The sequence below is a fragment of the Lepeophtheirus salmonis genome, chromosome 4 (assembly GCF_016086655.4).
Source record: "Lepeophtheirus salmonis chromosome 4, UVic_Lsal_1.4, whole genome shotgun sequence".
Lineage (NCBI taxonomy): Eukaryota > Metazoa > Arthropoda > Copepoda > Siphonostomatoida > Caligidae > Lepeophtheirus > Lepeophtheirus salmonis.
Window position 1 is genome coordinate 38,498,703 of NC_052134.2, and position 21,105 is coordinate 38,519,807.

General features: G+C 28.0%; 1 protein-coding gene across 8 annotated transcripts in view; it reads left to right on the top strand.

The window, feature by feature from the left end:
* The window catches only part of LOC121115899 (death-associated protein kinase 1), a 234,235-nt gene that overhangs the window by 171,801 nt on the left and 41,329 nt on the right, over window positions 1-21,105 (top strand). For 7 of the 8 annotated variants that reach the window (XM_071887894.1, XM_071887897.1, XM_071887899.1 and 4 more), the window contains exons 6-7: window positions 6,492-6,537; window positions 14,883-14,972. In XM_071887894.1, the coding sequence (XP_071743995.1) occupies window positions 6,492-6,537; window positions 14,883-14,972 (136 nt within the window). Of the gene's footprint in view, window positions 1-1,510; window positions 1,649-6,491; window positions 6,538-14,882; window positions 14,973-21,105 lie in introns of those variants that run through there. The other variant, XM_040710079.2, reaches the window with a different exon arrangement.

The following is a 21,105-nucleotide window of genomic DNA, read 5'->3' on the forward strand; positions in this document are numbered from 1 at the left end:
GGTTTTATGTTCATCCAAATTAACTTAATTCTATTAAAAGATCCATTAATTTTATATTAATAATGATATAAGTCAAAAATCATAATAAGTGTGGCGTTTATACTTATAAATTTAAGAACGTGTCGTAAAAAGTTAAGTGATTGAGTTTTTGAACAATAAAACTCGTTTCTAAATGGAATACATATCACACAATACATTTTTTTAAATCTGTTAAGATCAATTATCACATCTGACTACCGTCATACATCTGGACGCAATAAACAAATATTTCTAATTTATTTTCGATTATGTTATTAAACGAAACAAAAATCCAATTTTTTAAAACAAAGAAATTCTGAAAAAACTATTATATTTTTTGTATAGGTATAAGAGAGGGAAACCACAAAAAACTTACATTTACATTCTTCGGAAACACGTCATGGTATTTTCTCTCCTACAGGCCCAATTGTTTTTAATAAACTTTTTATTTTGAAAATGAGAGTTTTTGAGGTTTGGAAAGTTTTTTAAAATGCCATGGGCTCATATAAATGAAATGTTTATTGCTCCACACACCTGACGAGTGACAGTCGTCAGGTGTGAAAAATTATCTTTATTTGTGCTTTTTGGCTCATAAAAATATAATTTAACATGATTAAATGATTCGATTTGTAGGCGTAAAGGTTCTCATTAAGTGAATAATAGTATGATTGAATCAATATGAATTAATTAGCGAAGAACTTTGATGATAACAACTCAAAATGTACCTATAACCATTTAGCTTTTTGTAAATTTTATCCTATGTAGTCATAGAAAAATAAATATCAACACGGACGCACATACATATGTACTAGTGTTGGATTTCGGTCTGGAAATCCTAGACCGATTTGAGACTGTTATATTTTTGTTGGAGGAAATTAGCTCAGTCCAACAAAAAAGCTCGGGCTGGACCGGTCTCATATAAAAATTTAGTCCAAAGGAAAAGTTCTGTCTAGATTGGCCAAAGGAAAAATTATGTCTAGACCGATTTTACAAATAAATAGCTTATAACATGACATCATAGTTTTTCAAGTACAATGACGTTATATGATGTTTAAACAGAGATATCTCGGATTAATTTTGATCCCGCAGTCTCTAATATTTATAGAGTATTTATTCTAGAACGTATCGTGTAATGACAGTTGATCTAAAAAGAAAAAGGTCTCTGATATTATATGAGACCGAAAAAAATCAGTTCAAAATCTGAACCCGCGGTCTCGACCGAATAATAGGTCCAAATCGGTCAAGAAAAAATAACTTAAGACTGTACCGAAAAATAAGGCGGTGCTGGACCGAGTCTCAACACTAATATGTACGCCTTTACGCCTTTGCAGACCTCCTGACAATAGTAGAGCAGCTCTTACTCAATAGGAATACATTGTATGTAAAAGGCAACTGATTTTTAGGACATACCCGTGTTTCCCCTTATTTGAGAAACACTTGTTCATAGTTATGTAGTTACATTTTTGCTCTACATTTCTCTTTCTATAACTATATTTAACATTTTAGTTTACCTCAAGCAGTGATATTAGCAAAGTCTGAGTGTCCTTAAAGTTTGTTTCTAATGTGATTGCTTAGAACAACAAAATATGCATGTTTGTGTGGAGTATAAATAAAAAACATCACGTTAGCTGTAAGTTATTGTTCATAATTAAACAACATACAACGTAGAGTGAAAATATTTCTTCTAAATTCATTAGGCTCATTACTAGTATTTATTCTCTATAATTAATTATCTAATCTAACAACATTTTAACCCTTTTTTTGTGTGGGTTTGCTCGAGTTTAAAAGTTATTTAAAATTTATTTTGTGGAAAAAGCTGAGGTAATATAAACTAAAATGTCAATGAGTATCATTATTGTTGATAAATAAGTAATATACATTTATAGAGGTTTGTCCATCTGTCTGATTTTGATGTACCTATATATACAAGTCATCAATGTATAAAGCCAACATTTTCTATAAAACTAGTTTGTATAGTAAAACCAAAGGTTGCATAAATTTCTATTATTTTTTTGCAAGTGACCCAAAGATACCCTGATGCTTAGGGGTTAAAAAAGTAGCCTATGCTCAGCATATTAGTAATAATAATACAGCAATAAAACCCACTTTTTTTGTGTGTGTCAATATATTTGATAGAAATAATAAGAAGTAATTAAAAATTACTGGTGAGATATAATAAATAAAAAAAAATTAAGGTCGTGGTTCCAAAAAAATTAGAGTTTTGGATGTTGAAGTATGTTTTTTTTAACCTTAAAAAAATTTAATTTATAAAAGAACTGCCATTTTCTATAAGTAACATACATGAATAGATTATTTAATTACTAAAACTCACACATTGCATACGATCTCTTAATTAGAAGGCAATATATATTTTGATTTTATAATAGTCAACACTTTAAATAAATTTAAGTAGGATGATAATAACCGTTTACAAAATAAGCTGCCATTTGTAGTACAATTAATAGACAAAAATAATTTGAATACTTTTTTTTAATATGGGAAGGAGGATTCCATTTTCATTGAGTGAAATACATAATTAAATACTATACTTCTTGGGTATAGTATCCCCCAAAAATCCTGAAAAAAACAGGATTTCATATATAATGAATATATATTATTGAATATTCACTTGAGATACAGTTTGTCAGAATTTATGTTCATGGACAAAAAAATGATACCCAACAATTATTATTATCAAGTCAACTAATGAATATTTAAACTGTAACTTTTAAAGTAAGAAACAAGGATGAATTTTTGATTTTTTACATTTAACTTTATATATTATTTAGCAAACCATTGTTTAGATATATTTTTGGAGAGAAATTTCCTGGGAAACTAAGAAACCCTAGTAAAATGGGATATATCCGTGTAAACAAAATTATATATAGAGTGTTTTGTTTGGTTGTCTAATACTCATTACAATTCAATGTGCGTGTTATGACAAAACAAAAGGACTATATCTACAATTTTGTTACATATTCAGACTACATATAATCGTACAGATTAGATATTATGTTGTAATGATGATTATAATGCACTTGTTCAATTGGCGCAATGTAATTATATCTCATTTGTTTTATAATCGAATAAATATATGTTTACTATCAAGTACACTAATTATAATTAATGATGAAATATATTTGTTTGCATTTTTTGTAAAGTTAAAAATTTAGTTAATGAAGAAAACGAATTAATGGATTTTTTTTTTGTAAGAAATTTTAAAAAATACCGTAAAAAAACTCTTTCGACTGATTCATTTTTCAAGTACCTTCATACTTAATCTAAAAAGTTCATAGTGTTTTTTTTTTGGTTTTTTTCTGTTTTTTTAGTGGGGGGAGATTTCATTTATTTTATAATATTTTTTTGTTTGCAATTGATTATTAAACTCATAAATATACTGTTAAAAGAGAGTGAAGGAGATAATCTATTGTAGTTGTAATGGAAAGAATAGAGGGATGTTTATATGTTGGTACGCCCATTATCACTATTTGATATATGGGCAGATACGATATATGAATGTTAGTATATACATAACATACGTTTTGTCAATAGATTTATACCCATTAAAATAGAGCTTATATTTTCACATTTACTAGAATGTTATGGCAGATCATCTCACGAGCCATACTTATGGAACATTGTTTTTCATTTTAATTAGATAGTAAATAATATAAACTTGATAAAAGTCATTTATGTTTCAATATTTTTATTTATACATTATTTTACATCTAACGACTGTAATTTGCTCATAAATTCGGAACCATATGTTTAATGTTTGCATTCAGACTGGTTGTAGCATTCTTCATTATCGATAAGTGCTCAAGAGTAAGTTTATTTCATCTGAGAGAAAACAGACTGGAATCTTTAATAAATATAAATATTTGATCAAACTAGGGGCCATTGAGATTGGTTGTTGGATCAATTTCACTAGGGAATTGAGAGTGGATGTAATGTTGGTTAATGTAAAGCCGTATGATGAAAAAAAAAACACTATTATAGGTCAATAGGACTTAGAAAACCAATAGGTTGCAATTGATTAGTCCCCTCCCAAGATTATTTGGTAATGCATGTCAGTCTTCCAATAAAAACACAATTTAAGCTCATAATACAAACATCAAATTCTTTTTTTTTTTGTTATTAAAATGATTTTTGCAAGCCTGTTTGAGGCTCTCAATTTTTTTGTAAAAATATCGTATGCATATTTTAAACTATTTTTAAAATATTAACAAGTAGGTCAACCCCTAAAGTTTTGATTTTTTTAAAGAATAAATTGTGCTTCTGTTTGAAATGAACATTTTTAGAGCTTAAAGCTCGTACATTTTGGAAATATATTATATAAACTCCCCCCCTCCCCCTAATGTTTATATAAACAAGTATTTATGTTGTTTTTAGGTACATATTTATACGCATCTATCGTCCACAAAAACATTTCCTGAAGGAAACTCGCCATTGTGGAAAATTGTTTATCATTTAGTAAAAATGTTAGGTTGGATAATACTTCTATGAATGAACATTTAGTTTATTATGTAATATGTGTAACTTCAGCAACAAAAATATATACAATTGCTTAGTTGTAACCAAATTAAGTATGGATACATTAAAGTAGGTTTAACATTTAAGACTCATTTTCATAAATTTCCTATACTTTGAATGACCATGCGATTGTAAGAACATTCCCCATCATTTACAAAAAAACAATATTCAATTTTCTTTCGGGAATACTTTGAAAATGTAACAAATAGATTATCAATGCTTTGTATCCTTCTAAAATACCTACTGAAAGAAAATATATTTTAACATGAATTTGAAGTGCAATTTAAATATAATCTAATATTTTCTTAGTCTTACATTTTAAACGTTAAAATACAATGAACTAAAAAGTACTTTCTAATTCTTACTTTATAATAGTATATATTTTTTAAATATTGCCATTTTTAAGAATATTTGATAATAAGGTTTCTCATTTCAATATCAAAGCAAATCATAAATTCTAGGAAATATATTTATGTTTTTATTCTAAGTAGAAAGAAAAAAATTTAGAGTAGTTTTTAGACAAAAAAACTTAAGTTGTATGTGATGAACCAGCAAATGTTTTGGTAGAGCTGAGGGTTATATAAGTGTGGAAAACACGAACCACCTGCAGGCTAAAAGTAAACTTGCAAATCAATAGGATCTATCCAACTATCTTTATATAAATATGAGAGATCTGATATGGGAGATCTCATATTGCTTTGAAAATATATATCATATTAAAATTTTGGAATGTTTGTGACTATATGTAAATTGTACAAATTATTTACTCACGCATTAACAATGTAACACGGTGGTGGAAGCATCATGATTTGGAATAGTTTTTCTGCCAATGGAACTGGAGAACTTCACAAAATTGATGGCACCATGAAAAAAGAAGACTACATCGATATTTTTGAAATGCATCTGCATCAATCAGCAAAGATACTTAAGCTTGAAAGACAGTGGTGGTTCCAGCAAGACAATGACCAGAACCACACATCCAAAAAAGTTCATGAATAGATCAATAGACATAAAGTTAGGACCATAGACTGGCAATCCTAAAATCCTGTCCTTAATTCTAATGAGAATCTATAGATTACACTGAAAAAACAAAGTTTAGAAAATATATCCAACAAATCTAGATAATCTTTGTAGATTCTGCAAGAAGACTGGGTCAAAATTGATCCCAGTGTTTGCTTCAATTTGGAAAGGACTTATCCCAAGCGTATTCAATATTTGAAGAAAACCATCTCACAATGTATTAAGTCATTTTGCTCTTTGGGTACGAATTCCTTTTCAAACGCCAAAAATGATAATTTGTTAATTTACCCCGGAATATGAATTAATTTATAATTTTTAAAGTTAAGAGTAGTCTTTGATTGACTAGGGATATTCTAAATGAGTTTGTAGATCCAATATTAAAATATAACTATGTTTTCTTTTCTTTTTTGTGAAGTACGAATATGTTTGAGCTCAACTGTATATATGTTAAGTACATCTACGGAGTGGAGGTCCAAAACTTGCAGGAGTATGATTTAAATTACGAAAAACGTTACTTTTATGAAATCAAGATTTAACAACTCAAAACCAATTTGTGATTTGTTAATTACTATATTTAGCTATACTTTCAACAGTTTCTGCTGCTTCTCAGCACAAATTTTATTTTTTTGTTATGTTTTCCTCACTCCAATATTAAGATGCCTAAATCATTTAAATGAACTTTTTTTTTTGCTTACTTACCTTTAGTAAAGAACTTCCCATTTCATGGGTTATTTATATCACTTATTTTTGTTTTAAATTTAAATGTTCCTGCCTCTCTTTTGTAGTTATTCTAGAAAGCATATACATTTAAATGAGTAAAATATGCATTATATGTAACTATAGTATCTTATTATAAGTATTAAGTGATTAATCATAGTTGATATCTATGCACATAAAATAATGATGTTCTTTTTTTTCAGGAAAAGGGCAACTGTAGAGGAGTGTTTGGAGCATCCATGGATAAAGGTAAGATCTGCTTTTATTTTTCTTATTTTTTCATAGTCAGTGTTATTCAAAATGGGTGACGCGGGCCGGTAAAATGTATCAGGTTTGCTTTCCAAAAATCGTCTACTCTGACATTTAATTTTTGAAAAACGTACTAGGGAATGGTAGTAATTAGTGAAGTCAAAAGTTCTGAGGGTTCTTCTGCTTTACTATGAAAATAAAATGAACATAGTTAGGATTATCCTATACAGTTGGTTCCTAACGGGTTTCTTGCTAATTTTTTGTTCCTTGGCAATGGAATAAGTGATATCATGCCGGCCAACTCGACGATTTCAATTATTTTATCGACATTTTCGACATCCATATTACCAGAACTGAATCGTTGGAACCACCGCTTTGCTGTTGCATTCCATACTATATTGATTCATGAATAGCGCAAGTTTTTTTGTCACCTGCTCCACCTTTGCACCTTGGTCCTGGTGATACTAAAAGATGTATCAAATTTTCTCTTTTTTTACTTCCATTCTCGAACGCTTGTCATACACAATTGACACCACCGAACCCAAAACTGTAAATGAACTTAACCTTTAAGCTTACTTTTAGTTTTTTTAAATGTAATTTATTAATCGAGAGATATAGCTCACTAAAAACATCTACAATTTTTACTTAACACTTTATATTTTTTAAAGTAAATCTTGAATTAATAAATTTAGGGTAATAAATAATTTTTGGGCAATATTCTTAGACATGTTTCGCCTACTCATGTAAACAGTCGACCACTTTCTGACCTGAAAGCCCAACAGGTGAAATCTTTCTACATGCAATTCAATCATTATTTCCACACTAAGGATTATGCATATTTTGATTATGTACCCTAGGAGTTGTGACCCTTGGAGTTCAAACACACTGGAGAATGTAAATAACTGGTCACTGTCATCAAATTGCAACTGATGGAGATGAGGCAAGATTGCAGATTGAAAATGAGATTTAGATATCTTTGCCTGAACAGGTTTTGGTTATCAGTAGCCTGTGTCCTGAAGCCGTGTTATTGCTCTTCTGCAATCATTCACCATAATATATTTCTATTTGAATCGAGCTTTTAAAGCAAGTTGTAAATCAAGAACTAATATAGAGAGTACCTGAAGACTGTGAACCAGGAGCTTTGTGTCTGCTTCTCCTCCATTTCTACCAGAATAGGTTGGTTATGTGATTTTCTTCAGACTCACATCTCTCATTGATGGTTAATCACATCCCCTCTTCTTCTTCTCTCTTAATTGCGGTTTATTTGTGATACCTACACACAGCGTGCATGTAGACTCCTGTTCTTCTATAATTTGGAATATTATGTGTAATTGAATAATCTTGTTCTCAATTTGGTGTTGATTCATATATAGCATTTGTTGCTGTATCACTTGAGTAGCCCACTTCTTATGATTCCATGACATTTGTGTCTTGACTCAGATTTCTTGTTTTGTGACGTATTTTTACTTTGTAGACCTATTTTTTGAAAGTTGCTCTATAAAAAGTTATTAAATTGTTATTTACTGTTTGTATTATGTCCTATCCCGTCTAAATATACAGAGCATTTGCATTTTGTTTTTAATTGTCTTTTTTAATCATATTTACAGAGGGGTGCCTTGAGACTTTACATACATTTGAGAGATGCCTTTACTAAAATAGTTTGAGTAAAATTAATTTAAATATATTTTTTTTAATATAATAAATAAACTCCTGCTGTCTCAAAAATGATTTCAAATTTCATTTCCCCACTCTTCTCATTAACATTATCATTAAAAAATGGATGTTGTTGTGATAATACCATAATCAAAGAGCGGTAAATGAACCTGTCATTCTTGATTCACAACTTACTCTCTTTTATCTTTTAATAGTATAAGAAAAGAAGACTGTTTTGATAAAGTATTATGTAAATATGGAGTGCCTAGGTACTTGAAAGTGTGAATTGTAATTTTCTAGTTGATGCGCTTTAACTACTATCTCATTACATTAGTTAAATTACTCCGTTGCAAGAATTCAGTCTATGTGTATGTAAATCGACTAAATTCTTGCCACAGAGATCTACTATTACATAATTTGTTTAGTGTGACAATGTATTTCAGAAGGCACTCCAATGTCTAATATTTAAAAACCAAATTTAAAGGGAAATAATCTGAAAGTCTATAAGTTTAGAGAAGTCTGCAAAAAAGTAAAGAATCGATTACGTATAATTTTTCCCGCAGATTAAGTAAAAAGCTAAAAAAATTATCTGTTTGTAGTTGTACTATTTTATTAAATAAAAAACTATGCCTTCCAAATATACTAAATCTACTCAAATTGGGCTACTAATATCACATTTAGAAGCCTTGGTCACAGAGTCACATTTTTGTAATTTCTGCTATTTAGTTTTTTCCAAAAATGAAATGCTTTTTGTTTATTGAATTTCTTCATTTTGAAAAAGGAGATTTGAAGATCATCATAGCATTAACAGTGCTAGGAAATACATTGGTCGTTTGTACGGTAATGGGGATTTATTTCCAAGAGATAGGTTTTTGACAAGAGATTTATGATTATCTTCTTCATTTCTTACCTTTTCATTTCTTTATTCCTTTCATAATCATAAATGCACTTGGAAAAGAAAAGCACTGAAGCGTTCCTCTTTTTTCTTTTTGAACTTATTCATTCATGTAGGTATACATACATATGTTCATGTTTTAGTCTTTTTCATTTATATCCTGCATACCCAATCCCGTAAAACTATATTTTAAAATACATAGCTATACAAATTGTCTAATTAGGCTCAAAACCATCAAATATGATGACAATATATGCTGTTCACTATCTAAATATTAAAGATCGAAACTTGAACGAATTTGGCAGTGTCCAAGGTGACCTCAAAACACATGCCCAGTGACACCCTGCATAATTAATACAAAATATTTCTTAATTCAAACTAGCCTTTTTAGATATTAAAAAAGACTATGTGTCTTACTTTCGTCTGTTTTGATTAATTTTCATGATTTGGCTCTTGTTTTATTTACAGTTGCTGACTCAACGTATTATGAACTTTTTTTTTATTATTATATTAATTTAAATAATTCACGGTATAATGCATCCATAAATAAATTTATATTGATATAAGTATGATTAAATCAAAATAATTAATATAATTAACAGCTGGCAATAAGAAAGATACAGAAGATAATCTATCAAATATATGTTTTCAAATGTTCCCTTTCTTTTTGTCAGTCGCGGTTGCGAGTTAATAAAAAGATAGACGTGCATCAAGCTGCTCTTTTTTTTTGTTCGTTCTCCCTAGCCCCGAAGGCATAAGTTTGCATGCAACTTTGTAGAGAAAAAATACAGTTTTATTATTTTAAAAGGAAAACCGGTTGAATAAATTGTTATTTTTGTTTTAATTATTAACATTTTATGTCATATCATTTTGGTGAGAACATCTCACTCAAAAAGAATAATTAAAAAACTCATAGCTCATCGACAACGCGCTCAGGTGAAGTTATTCTCTTGAACTTGATGTGTATACGTTCGCGCTCCGGTCATTTCTAGAGATAAAAAATACACTCTATGTATATGGATTTCGTCAAAAGATTCCTTGGTTAGATGGAGTAATGTAATTGTTTACTTATATTTAATCAGTGCAACTCCATCTCACCAATTAAAGGAACATTAAAAAAAAGAGCTCTCGCCTACGTTTATTAAAGATATTTCTTTTAAATACATAGTAAAATTATAATATTTATATCTTACATAATTATAATGTTTTCCCTTACACCTATACTATTACAAATGTCAAAGATTTAACTCTGTAGAACAGTTATTTTTTTTCCATCCTCCTATTCCGGAAGGTGATGTGAGGAAAAGGTATTCAAATCAATAGCACCATATGTTACGGTCCTACCTTATTCTCAAACTCTACAAAAGGAGCATCCCTAAGTATACGTATAATAGATCTCACATTCATTGCGTTAGCTCAACAGTGAACAAGCTCACTTATAAAATTACCATATCGTTTTTAATGTCATGAGGTAAAAAAGTTTATTTTTACAGGCCGAATGCGCTCAAATATCTTTCTCTCCTAATGATTTACATTGCTAATTCTTTGAACTATAATCTTCATATTTTTTAACTTCTAGTCATAAGTCACCATTGGCATTATCATTGTTGATTCAATGATCTACACTATCTCTCTAAGATATCTTAACAATGAATAAGAGAAAAAAAATTACTGGATAAATGTTCTATCCTTTTTTTCTTATTACACTACGACCTTTGAACAAAAATACATTCCAGTTAGACAGAAACTTTAATTTCCCATTTTTATGAAGTATCACTAAAGTCTCGAATTAGAGTTTTAATATCGCTCGCCCTTGTTTGATACATCTCCCTAAAACTCACTTCAAGTTATTCATGTAATGAAAAATCTAGCCTTGAGTCTCGGAAGGAGAAGAAGAAAGTCTACTTCATTTTTTGTTGATATGTAAGATTAAACCTTAGATTCAGGTTTTTTTACTGGATTAATATTCCTTTCCTATGCATAAAGTTCCTTTTATTTTCCCGTCTATAAATACTATCAAAGAAATAAAAAGATACTAAGGTGTACTTACTGTTGAAAGAACTGGAATAAAATATGGTGATCAATGTTACTGAAGAATGTATTTCTTTAAGAAATTCATCTAAAATCTGAAAATGTGTTTTATAAAAAACGTCATAAAAGAAAAAAAACATCGAGTAAAAAATATTTTTTAAACCGAATATAGTAATTTAAGTAATATTTTTATTTACTTTAAGTTTTGCTCACATTAAAACCGTCCACGCCTATATTTACAACTCACTAAAATAATATTTGAATAGATGAATGGTTTTTACATGTAATTATTCAATAATTCTGTGAATAAAATCAGTTTTAATTTTTCACAGTAGATATATATTTTTTCATTCTGACGTAAGCAGAAAACTCCCTATCAAGTACTTAATATATAAAAATACAATGACTTACAGAAAATAATATTGTGTAATAACGAGAATGTCGGTATTATCAAAAGTACTATAATCCTTTAAGTTCAAATTTGCTAACATACTTCGAATAAATCCACTTCTAAGAGATCAAGACTTTCTAAAGACTTTTTTCAGTTAAGCTTATTTGCTGTTAGTCACCTTTTCTTTTTTTTTTTTTTTTTTTTTGACACAACGTTCAACACACACAAAATTAAAATGTATTTATGTTCATAAATTGATAGTAGAAAGTCAGTTATGATGGACTCCAACTTCATATTTTCATCCATTGGCGGATATATAATTATGAACCAGTCGCTCTCCGAGATCATCACTTTGAAAGTGCTAAATAGTCAGCCTTCTGCTGCCTTACGGGAGGGAGTGGGGAGACTACCCTTGGGCAACTATGGAATAGATGACGAGAGAAAAAATATGTATCTATTGTGTTAGAGGTATTATTATTTGTAAATAAGAACTATATAGCTAATTTATGACGAAACCCCTTTTGTTCCGAGTTTGTGATGGGGTATTGCAGAATGCATACCGCATTATTTAGAATAGGGATGTTGGGGGGGATCAAGAATTATTTATTAAATATCTCGAAATATTATTCCGGACTCTTTTAGAAAGGCTCTCCTAATTCTGCTGATAAAGACCAGTCCTATGACTTGACTTTACCGCATAAATAAGGACTTACACAACACTAATCAATATTGCTAGAAATTTACGAAATATGAGAACAAAAATATTATAGTAATTACATTTTTGTATAAATTTAAGCAGAAAATTAAATATTGGTCCTAAATAACCCATTAACAAAATTGGGGATGACCAAAAAGTAAAAAAGAGGAAGATTAACACGTTCAAACCCCGAGGGTAAGATGATATTTTTATTCCTTTAAGGACAATATCTTATTTAAAGTTAGTTAGCATATATTTTTCTTTAACGGAATACGATTGTCTGGGTTTTTTGGAGAAAAAGATTTCAAACTAGAATGAACACTGTTTATATTAAGGAAAAAGTATGAGGTTTTTATTTATTTTCCATAACATACATAATATATACATATTGTGTGTACATGTTATTTCTAAATATACCCTTTCATAATCATGAAAGTAAAAATAAAATAATGTTTATTGATGAAAGGGTTAACCTTGATTTAATTTTAGATTGCTTTGAAACCCCATTTTGCAAATAAAAAGTAAAATAAAGAAAATAATCATTTAGACAAACATACATATCCATGTGTTCTTGTTTAATATATTCATTATCTTTAGGTAAATGCTAATTCCAATGGTGAATTTATTCTCCTTTTTTTTAGTCTAAACAAAAATTGATTAAAAGAAGAAAAAGGAAATTGATGTTTAGTTCTACAGGATCCTATTATATTTTGCGCATTATTGAGACAATATAGTAGTACAGTAACACTTTAGATTAAGAGACCATTTGTATTTTGAGCACATAGTGTTCTTTTATAATTTGTCGCACTACCAATTTTTTTGTAGAGGATCTGTACCAAAATTGGTATCCGTGTTTAGCAACTTTTTCCAACAAAAATGAATGTTACAAAAAATTTTGTTACTGATTTATTTTAATAAGATAGAAACTTTGAAAATTTAAAAAAATAATTTAATCTATTTTTACAGCACTCAAAAAGAAAAAAAACCCTTATTTTTTCACAGTATTTGTAAATTAAAAGCATAAAGTTAAAGCAAATAATATATACTGGTTATTATTATTTTTTTTTATTATTATTTTTGGACGGACTGAATAATAAGGCTTATTGTTTTTTTGCCCAATATGTTTTATGAAATAATATTGCTGCAAATTTAGTATAATACTGTCAATCAATAATAGGAAATGGAAGTTAAAAAATATTTTATTCAGATTTAAATTACACTTTGTCATAGTTATTTGATCAAATATAAAATATAAATCCATATCTACAATTATGATAGAATTTTGTAGAGAATAAAATAATTCTCGACTTTTTTTTCTCACCTAAAATTGCTCACACTTAAAAAAAGATTTTTTTTTAAATGCCAAAAACCAGATTTTATATGAAAAACTAATTATATGTTCGTAATCGATGGAACAAGTTCTGCTAGATTTAGATATGAAACTTACTTTTTTTTACTTTGAATGAGATATATTATTCTCTTTGATGGTTTTTCATTCTTACTTTAGTTGGAAGATTTCATGGGAATATCACTTCCTCAAGTGTTCTTTTTTTTTTTTTTTTTTCACACATATCTTTGAATGTGTATGCGTTCATATTTTCGTTGTAATACACTGCCGAAGTGATAGAAAGTACTAAGAAGAGTCTAAGCTTTTGGAATAGTGTCCGAAGTAGAAATTTCAAATTTTTTGTATGGAGTTTTGAGTTGAATATCAAGACTTTGATCACAAGTTCAAGCTTCTAAAATAGTTTATTTTTCTTTACAGGTCATAGTTTGAAGTCCATGATTATCTACTTTGTAATGTGAATGTTATAGTTTTTTTAGAGTAGAGTATAAATTATTCATAATAAATCAAAAAAAGTGACCACAACCAAATCGGAATTGTTCTGAAGCATTTTCCGAGAAGCATTGCAAGAAATGTTGAGATAGAGATAGAGTAAGATCAATAACAAGTAGCTAATGGAATGAATCAGAGGAACCAGATAGCAAATGCAGGCGTACTCAATCACCTCAACCTAATTTTGCATCCCTAAGAAAAAGCTATAAACCAAGTGACGAAACGTGCCTGTGAGCCTAAGTTATTCTTAGCATATTTTTCCCTTAGAAGACATATGATATCATGCATGACGTTACTTTATCGTTTTCCTTCATGATTTATATATTTTTTTCTTTTTACAGAATTTACCTATCAATTCAATTAAAAAAGTTAATTTATGAAGATTATGTAGTTTATTATGGAGTAATATTAAATACTTATAGCAGACACATAAAAGTGTCACATAAATTATTACGTTATACAAATACTAATTACGTTGTCTTTATTTTTCCGCTTGGTAAATAGCTTTCCTCTAAACTTATCTTCCATTGTTCATATTTTTTTAGTTATTTAGAGTCAAATTGAGCTTCAAATAGCTCAAAATATGCAGAATAAATACTATTCACATCAATTAGAGGATGCTATAATGAGGATAAAAAGAATAGAATAAATGAAAGTGATTATAGTAAACAAATAAAACTCTATTCTTTCACAAAAGTGCATAACTTATGTCCCGTTGTTGATGTTGTTGCCTCTATTTTTCATCTCATTAAATATATAGTAGATTTAACTATTTTTGTATTTTATATCAAGATAATAAAATAATTTATTAATCTTTTTTTGTTTCTTATTTGTTTTTCAGCCGACAAAAATTGAAGATAAGCTTCTTAGACGAGAAACGGAGATAAATATAGAAAACTTTAAAAACTTTCATGCTCGAAGAAGATGGAAGGTTCGTTGTTCTTTTTATTTGAATGTTATTTTTTTATTCTTATAATTAATATTAATGCTTTAATATGTGCTCACTATTTTTGCTTGCTTTGATCTCCTTTTCCTTCGATTCTATTTTTTTCACTTCTAAGTTTATTTAAAACATTTGTAGTAATATACAATTAAAAAAAGGGAATACAAATATTTAAGGTTATAAATCCTAAGGTGTTTTTTAGGTGTTTTTTTTCTGAAGCTGTTATCAAAGTGATTTTATTTTTGAGGGTCTAAAACCCAAGTATTGAGTATCAATGTGTAGTTGTGCTCATGAAAAATTTATAAAACAAGATTTACTAGTTAAATATATTACTACAGAGACATAGATTTGGAATCTTAATAAAAAAAATAGTTGATCAAAATTAAATTTTAACAAAACCCTTTTTTGTACTAAAAAAAAGGAATTTTGAAATAAAAATATATTTTCTGAGCATAAGAAATATATTTAATAAATGTTTTTAACACAGACAAAATAAAAACAATTTTTGGATAAATAGTGAATAATATTCTGTAAATAATTACTTGTTAACATTTTTTTGTTTTTTATAGGGGTTCTCCATCTCATAAATATTTTTTAACCTTATAACACCATACGTATCATTTTTTGTGAACGTTTTTTTCCATTCTTCAATCAGAAGAAAAGTTATAAATCTAACTTTAGAGGTGTTACATAGAAAAAATAATTCATTTAAATAAAGTAACATTAGTAAGCCACTTTTAATTCCATTTTCTTATCAAAAATTATAAATTTTCATATAAAAAAAATTAAAATCTTCAATTTTGACCGATTTAAAATAAAGAAAACTTGTATGTTCTTAGAAGTGAGCACAGTTCTTATTTCAAAAGGAAATTGACAAGGATATAAATATAGTCCTCTTCGGATTAAAACAACCCCTAAATATTTCCTCAAAAACAAAAAATATATATTATATATTTGTTTGAATAACGCTCATATTCACAATGCATTTACAGCTTGTAATTTATGCACTTGCTTAATTTCATAATTTACACTTAGTAATTATATTTTAGGAATTACTAAGTATTTTATAAATTCCTAAAATTTTCTTTATTTTTCTAATTTATATATGATTATATAGATCTTTAAAATATTTTTTAATTTCAAGTGAATGAGGAAATGACTTTTTTTGCAATGCACTCTCCATTCAATGCGTATAAAAATACCCATAATAATATTTAAAGTTCTTTTATACAAACTCGTTTATAAAAATAAATGAACAACTTGGTAAAATTTGGATTATTCCAATTTCACTGTCTTATATGCACAAAATATTGTAATAAATAATATTTCCTTTGTGTTTCTAAATTCAATTTAACTTTGTATATAACTCCTTTTATACACTTTACTTATAACTAAAAATAAACTTTACTTAATGAATACTCTGTGTTATATTTGAAAGCCTTATTGCTCATGCTTCAAATGACTTCATTTGGAGAGGATTGGAAACAATGGAAGAGGGGGAGGGAGGGGGGCAAAACCCAGAAAAATAATGTTGAAATTTTATTCACCTAATTCATATTTTTTTATCAGAGTTGTACAATTTAACTTCTTAGTTAAACCCATACCTGAGTTTCAAGTTGAGTTTTTAATCATATGTTAATATTTTTAGGTAACCTTTTTTTTAATTTTTTAATTTCTTAAAGTGGCTTTCCAACTTACAGAATGTAGGTACTTTAAGGTGGCTTAAAAAATAAATGTTGGAAAAAGTTTTTTTTTTAGAATTATGAGCTATTCTATTGATGATTTGCATAAATTACGGTATCTCAAAAAACATAAATGTCGTAAAATTTAGACTTTTAACTGTTTGTAAATGTTTAACTTATACTTTTAATTTGAATAGTGTGACGAATTTATATTAAAGTGTCCGATAAACATTAATTGTATGCAAATTTTCAGATCCATTTTTTAATACATAATAATACTGTAAGGTGGCTGAAGTTAACGTTGATTTTATGATATTATTTTTAATGTTTTCATGTAATGTTTTTTAGTGAAATCTTATCAATTTCGATAATTATAGGATGGATGTTTTTAGGACTAATTTAGAACATTACTCGCTAGTCTCCCCTACCAACAGTTTGACTTTCTTAAAATTGTTTTTTTAACAGGTTGACTGATTCCAATTATGTAGAATTTGGTTTTCGAACATAAATGTGTAGCTAGATACATCAATTTCTGAAAAACTATATTAAATTTACGTACATGATACAAAATTTTAGCTTGGTATCGGTCATTAATATGAAGCTTAAAATACGTTAAGTCAAGAAAATTTCAACCTTTTTGCCCTTTTGATTCAGTTGAGATGTCTCAGATCCTTTTACCCTGAGAAATATGATAATGACCTTTCAACCCCCCCAAATTTCTGATTTTTTGGGCTATCTTTTTTTTTTTTTTTTTTTTTTTCGGAAAAAAATTCAAGATCTACTTGAATTTGTAAAAAACTTACCATACAGTTTGTAGGTACATGTTTCCAGATTTAAAAAAAATATTTTAATTTACTATTTTTGAATTTATTTCTGAATCAGAGAAAATTCTTTGTGTGCACAAAGAAATGACAAAAAATTTACCCTTAATCTAAAAGTCTAAAGAAATAACATTTTTGATCACAGTGACAAAAACTATAGTTTGTCATAAAGTGAAGAGATACAAGGTCCCTATAAAATTTCAATGGTTTATTATAATAATAAAGTTAAAGTATTTAATAAGCATGTTTTTGATTGGTTTGAGCTATTTGCAGATTCGTAATAAGCCTAAAACTTTTTTTTTAAAGTAGAGCTTTGTTGATTTCTTAAGTGTGGTCTAAAGATACTTTAACAAATGATTGTTTTTTGCTAATGGAATTAAAAATCATTTTTAAGAGGATTAATATAAAAATATTTACCTATATCTTTAAAAAGCAATAATATAATAAGAAGATACTCTACGTACCTATATTATAATTATAATTTATGTAGCTCTTTAGAAAAATTAATAAATGTACATACATATATTTATTACAAATGAAGTGCACATAATTAATGGCAATATTTACATCATTAATATGTATACATATACCTTTGTTTTACGCATATTGCAATAATACCTATTTAAGATAAGTAATGTTATTCTGTGCAGTTTGTTTTTACGTGGTTTGATTTTGCATCATTGAAGAAAGAGAATATATTTTCTGATAATTATTACTAAAAGAAGTTTAATAATTATTAACTAGTTCAAGAGCAACCTTTAAAAAGTTTGTTATTCTATCCAACTACTTTAATATATATACATCTTTATAAAAATGATAGTTATTATTAAAAATGATGAGAGCTATATTTGGTATCATCCTTTACAAATATACATATGTATAGGTATTTGCAGTACGATCTATGACCAATAAATAATATGAGTGATCGTTTTCATGTTAAGAAACCATTTGTTCTACTTTTGAAGGTCAAAAGTAGGGATGTATAGGTTAGAAAATTTCGACAATTTAAGGAATTGAATTGGACACAAAAGCAGTTTCATGCAAATAACTTTGTTCAATTACATCATTAAATATATCCGACAGTTACCTTGTCATCAATCTATTTTGGCACTAAAGAGTGAATAAACTCTAAGAAAAGAGAAAAATAGACAGTTGCAATAATAAAAAATAAAAAAAGACTGTATTTAAAGTAATCCCCCTCCATTACAATACACTTGTGTCGAAGCTTTTCTAATCCTCGAAGCACTTCTCATAAAATTTTTTTGGTATAACCTTGAGCTCTTTCAGTGATGCAGTCTTTATCTCCTCAATCGTTGCAAATCTCCGTCTATTCAGTTTTGGAGTCAAGAAAAAGTCCCAATGGGCCAAATCTGTTGAATATGGTGGCTGAGGCATGATTTTGATATTGTTTTTTGTGCAAACAATCTCAACAATTATTTTGGTCAAAATTGAAAAGTTTCGGAACAAACTTCGCTGACACTCGTCCAATTCCAAACTTCCGAATAAAATGGTGGCACGGGCCAACCGATATGTAAATATCCACAGCAACTTCTTTGATAGTGATTTGAGGTGTTCATCTGTTGTTGACGTGCTTGGACGTCTAGAGCAAGACTCGTAATTAGCATCTTCTCGGCCATCTTGAAAGAGTTTGTACCCCTTATAAACATATTTTCATATTCAGAACAGTTTCTTTGTATGCAAATGGTAACATTTCAATTGCTTTGGAGCACTTAATTTCATTTTTTACACGAAATTAAATGCAAAGTCTTCGGTCCATGCTTTTTATAGCGAAAAATCGTTGAATACGCAAAATATGCAAAAATGTTATGCCTCTCCAAACAATCTAAACATATTCCATGGTTGATACAGTAAATATATGTTCGTGGCGAGTGTAATAACATAAAAAAAAATCAAAATAATCAAGCATACCAAATGTACCTTCACTTTACCTCGTTCATGTATTATTACTTTATACTACATAAAATTGAACATTTCTTCAATTTATAATGAAAAAAGTACCTTTACAGGATATTGATGACTCTATAATGAGTGTATATCTTAACTTTGAAAGATACCTCAAGTGTCTCCAAAAAAAAATCTATTTATGTAGTAAAATGGGTAGTTATTTACTGTAGGTAGTCTACAAGGGAAAATTGTAACCTTAAGAGTTAACATAGCGATGCTTTTTAAGGGCCGATAATAGGGACAGGAAGGGATGGATATGAATTACCTTTATTAAGTTTCAATTTATTGTGAATCATAAGTTAAATTTTACCATTTGCTGCGGATATGTGAATAAAATTGGTTGCGTCCCTGAACTATATTTTCGACAAGTAGGGAAATACATACATATTTCTAAAGAATGTTGCTCCCGTTTTTTATGGTATATAGTACATTTTAAAATGACACAAAGGCAAGTGATGAAATCTCTTTAATATTTTGGATTTTCTTAATGCATTTTATGTAAAAGCCTTTGCTTGTTCTTTATTCTTCTACGACAAATAATTTATTATATCATTTTATCTCAAGTTAAAAATATGTTTGTGCTTAGGTATATGCAGTCGTTTATGGGTGCAATTATGGGTAAGTGTATAAACACATAAATATACATTAAACCTATAGATATAGAATAATAGTAAAAAGAAAAAAATAATCACACCATTATAAAAACAACAAGAAAATAAAAGCAAAAATGACATTATGTAAAAGAAAGACATTTTCATCCATGCTATAAAATCAATAGGTTGTATATTAAATCAAAAATTTATTTTCCTGTAAGGTTCATTTTCAATTGAAGAAATATATTTAAGAAACTGTCATTAGAAACAAAGGTATGAAATGTTTAATATGTGTCCATAAAAAACTCTTTCTAACCTTCAAATCACTGAAAAGAGTTGTGTTACTTACTTCACAAAGAATGATTTTCTAAATGCAAGACATGCAATATGTACTTATATACAAGTTTAATGACATAATTAAACAATTATCTCTTCCAAAAATAGGAAATTCAAATGATTAATGTTATAAAGTGTCATTGCATCACTCAAACTTTTATTTCCATTAAAAAAAAAAAAGAAGAAGAAAAAAGTCCTTCTATCAGTTTTGGATTTTAACCAATAAAGGCAGTAATCCTAATTTTTGGAGAACTCTTTATTCGATAGAAATTATATTAACAGAATATAATATTCATTCAACTTTAGTGGCCGATCAAGAAATGATAGTTTTTCAGTCGATTTTATTAAAAAAAATGTGTTTTATTTCGATAAAAACTCAAGAATAGTACTTTTACATCTGTTGCTATAAAGTTTGGATCATTTATTGCTTGAAATCGAAATTTTTGATATATAATGATTTTTTTTCCATTTTTTTAAAGTAGTTTTCCTTATTAATGGACTATTAAAAAATCATTTCAACTAATAAGGGCTAAAAGATCAACACTTGACGAAGCATAATAGTAGAAATTGTAAATATTGTAGAGAAACACTGAGGGACTTGAATTTTTGCAATTTCCCTTAAAGAAATAATACATTTTGTTGCTACAAAACATCCTATTTTTTAAAAGCTAATACAGATTCCCAACGATTTCATATTCCTAGGTATATAATTTTAAAATTACCT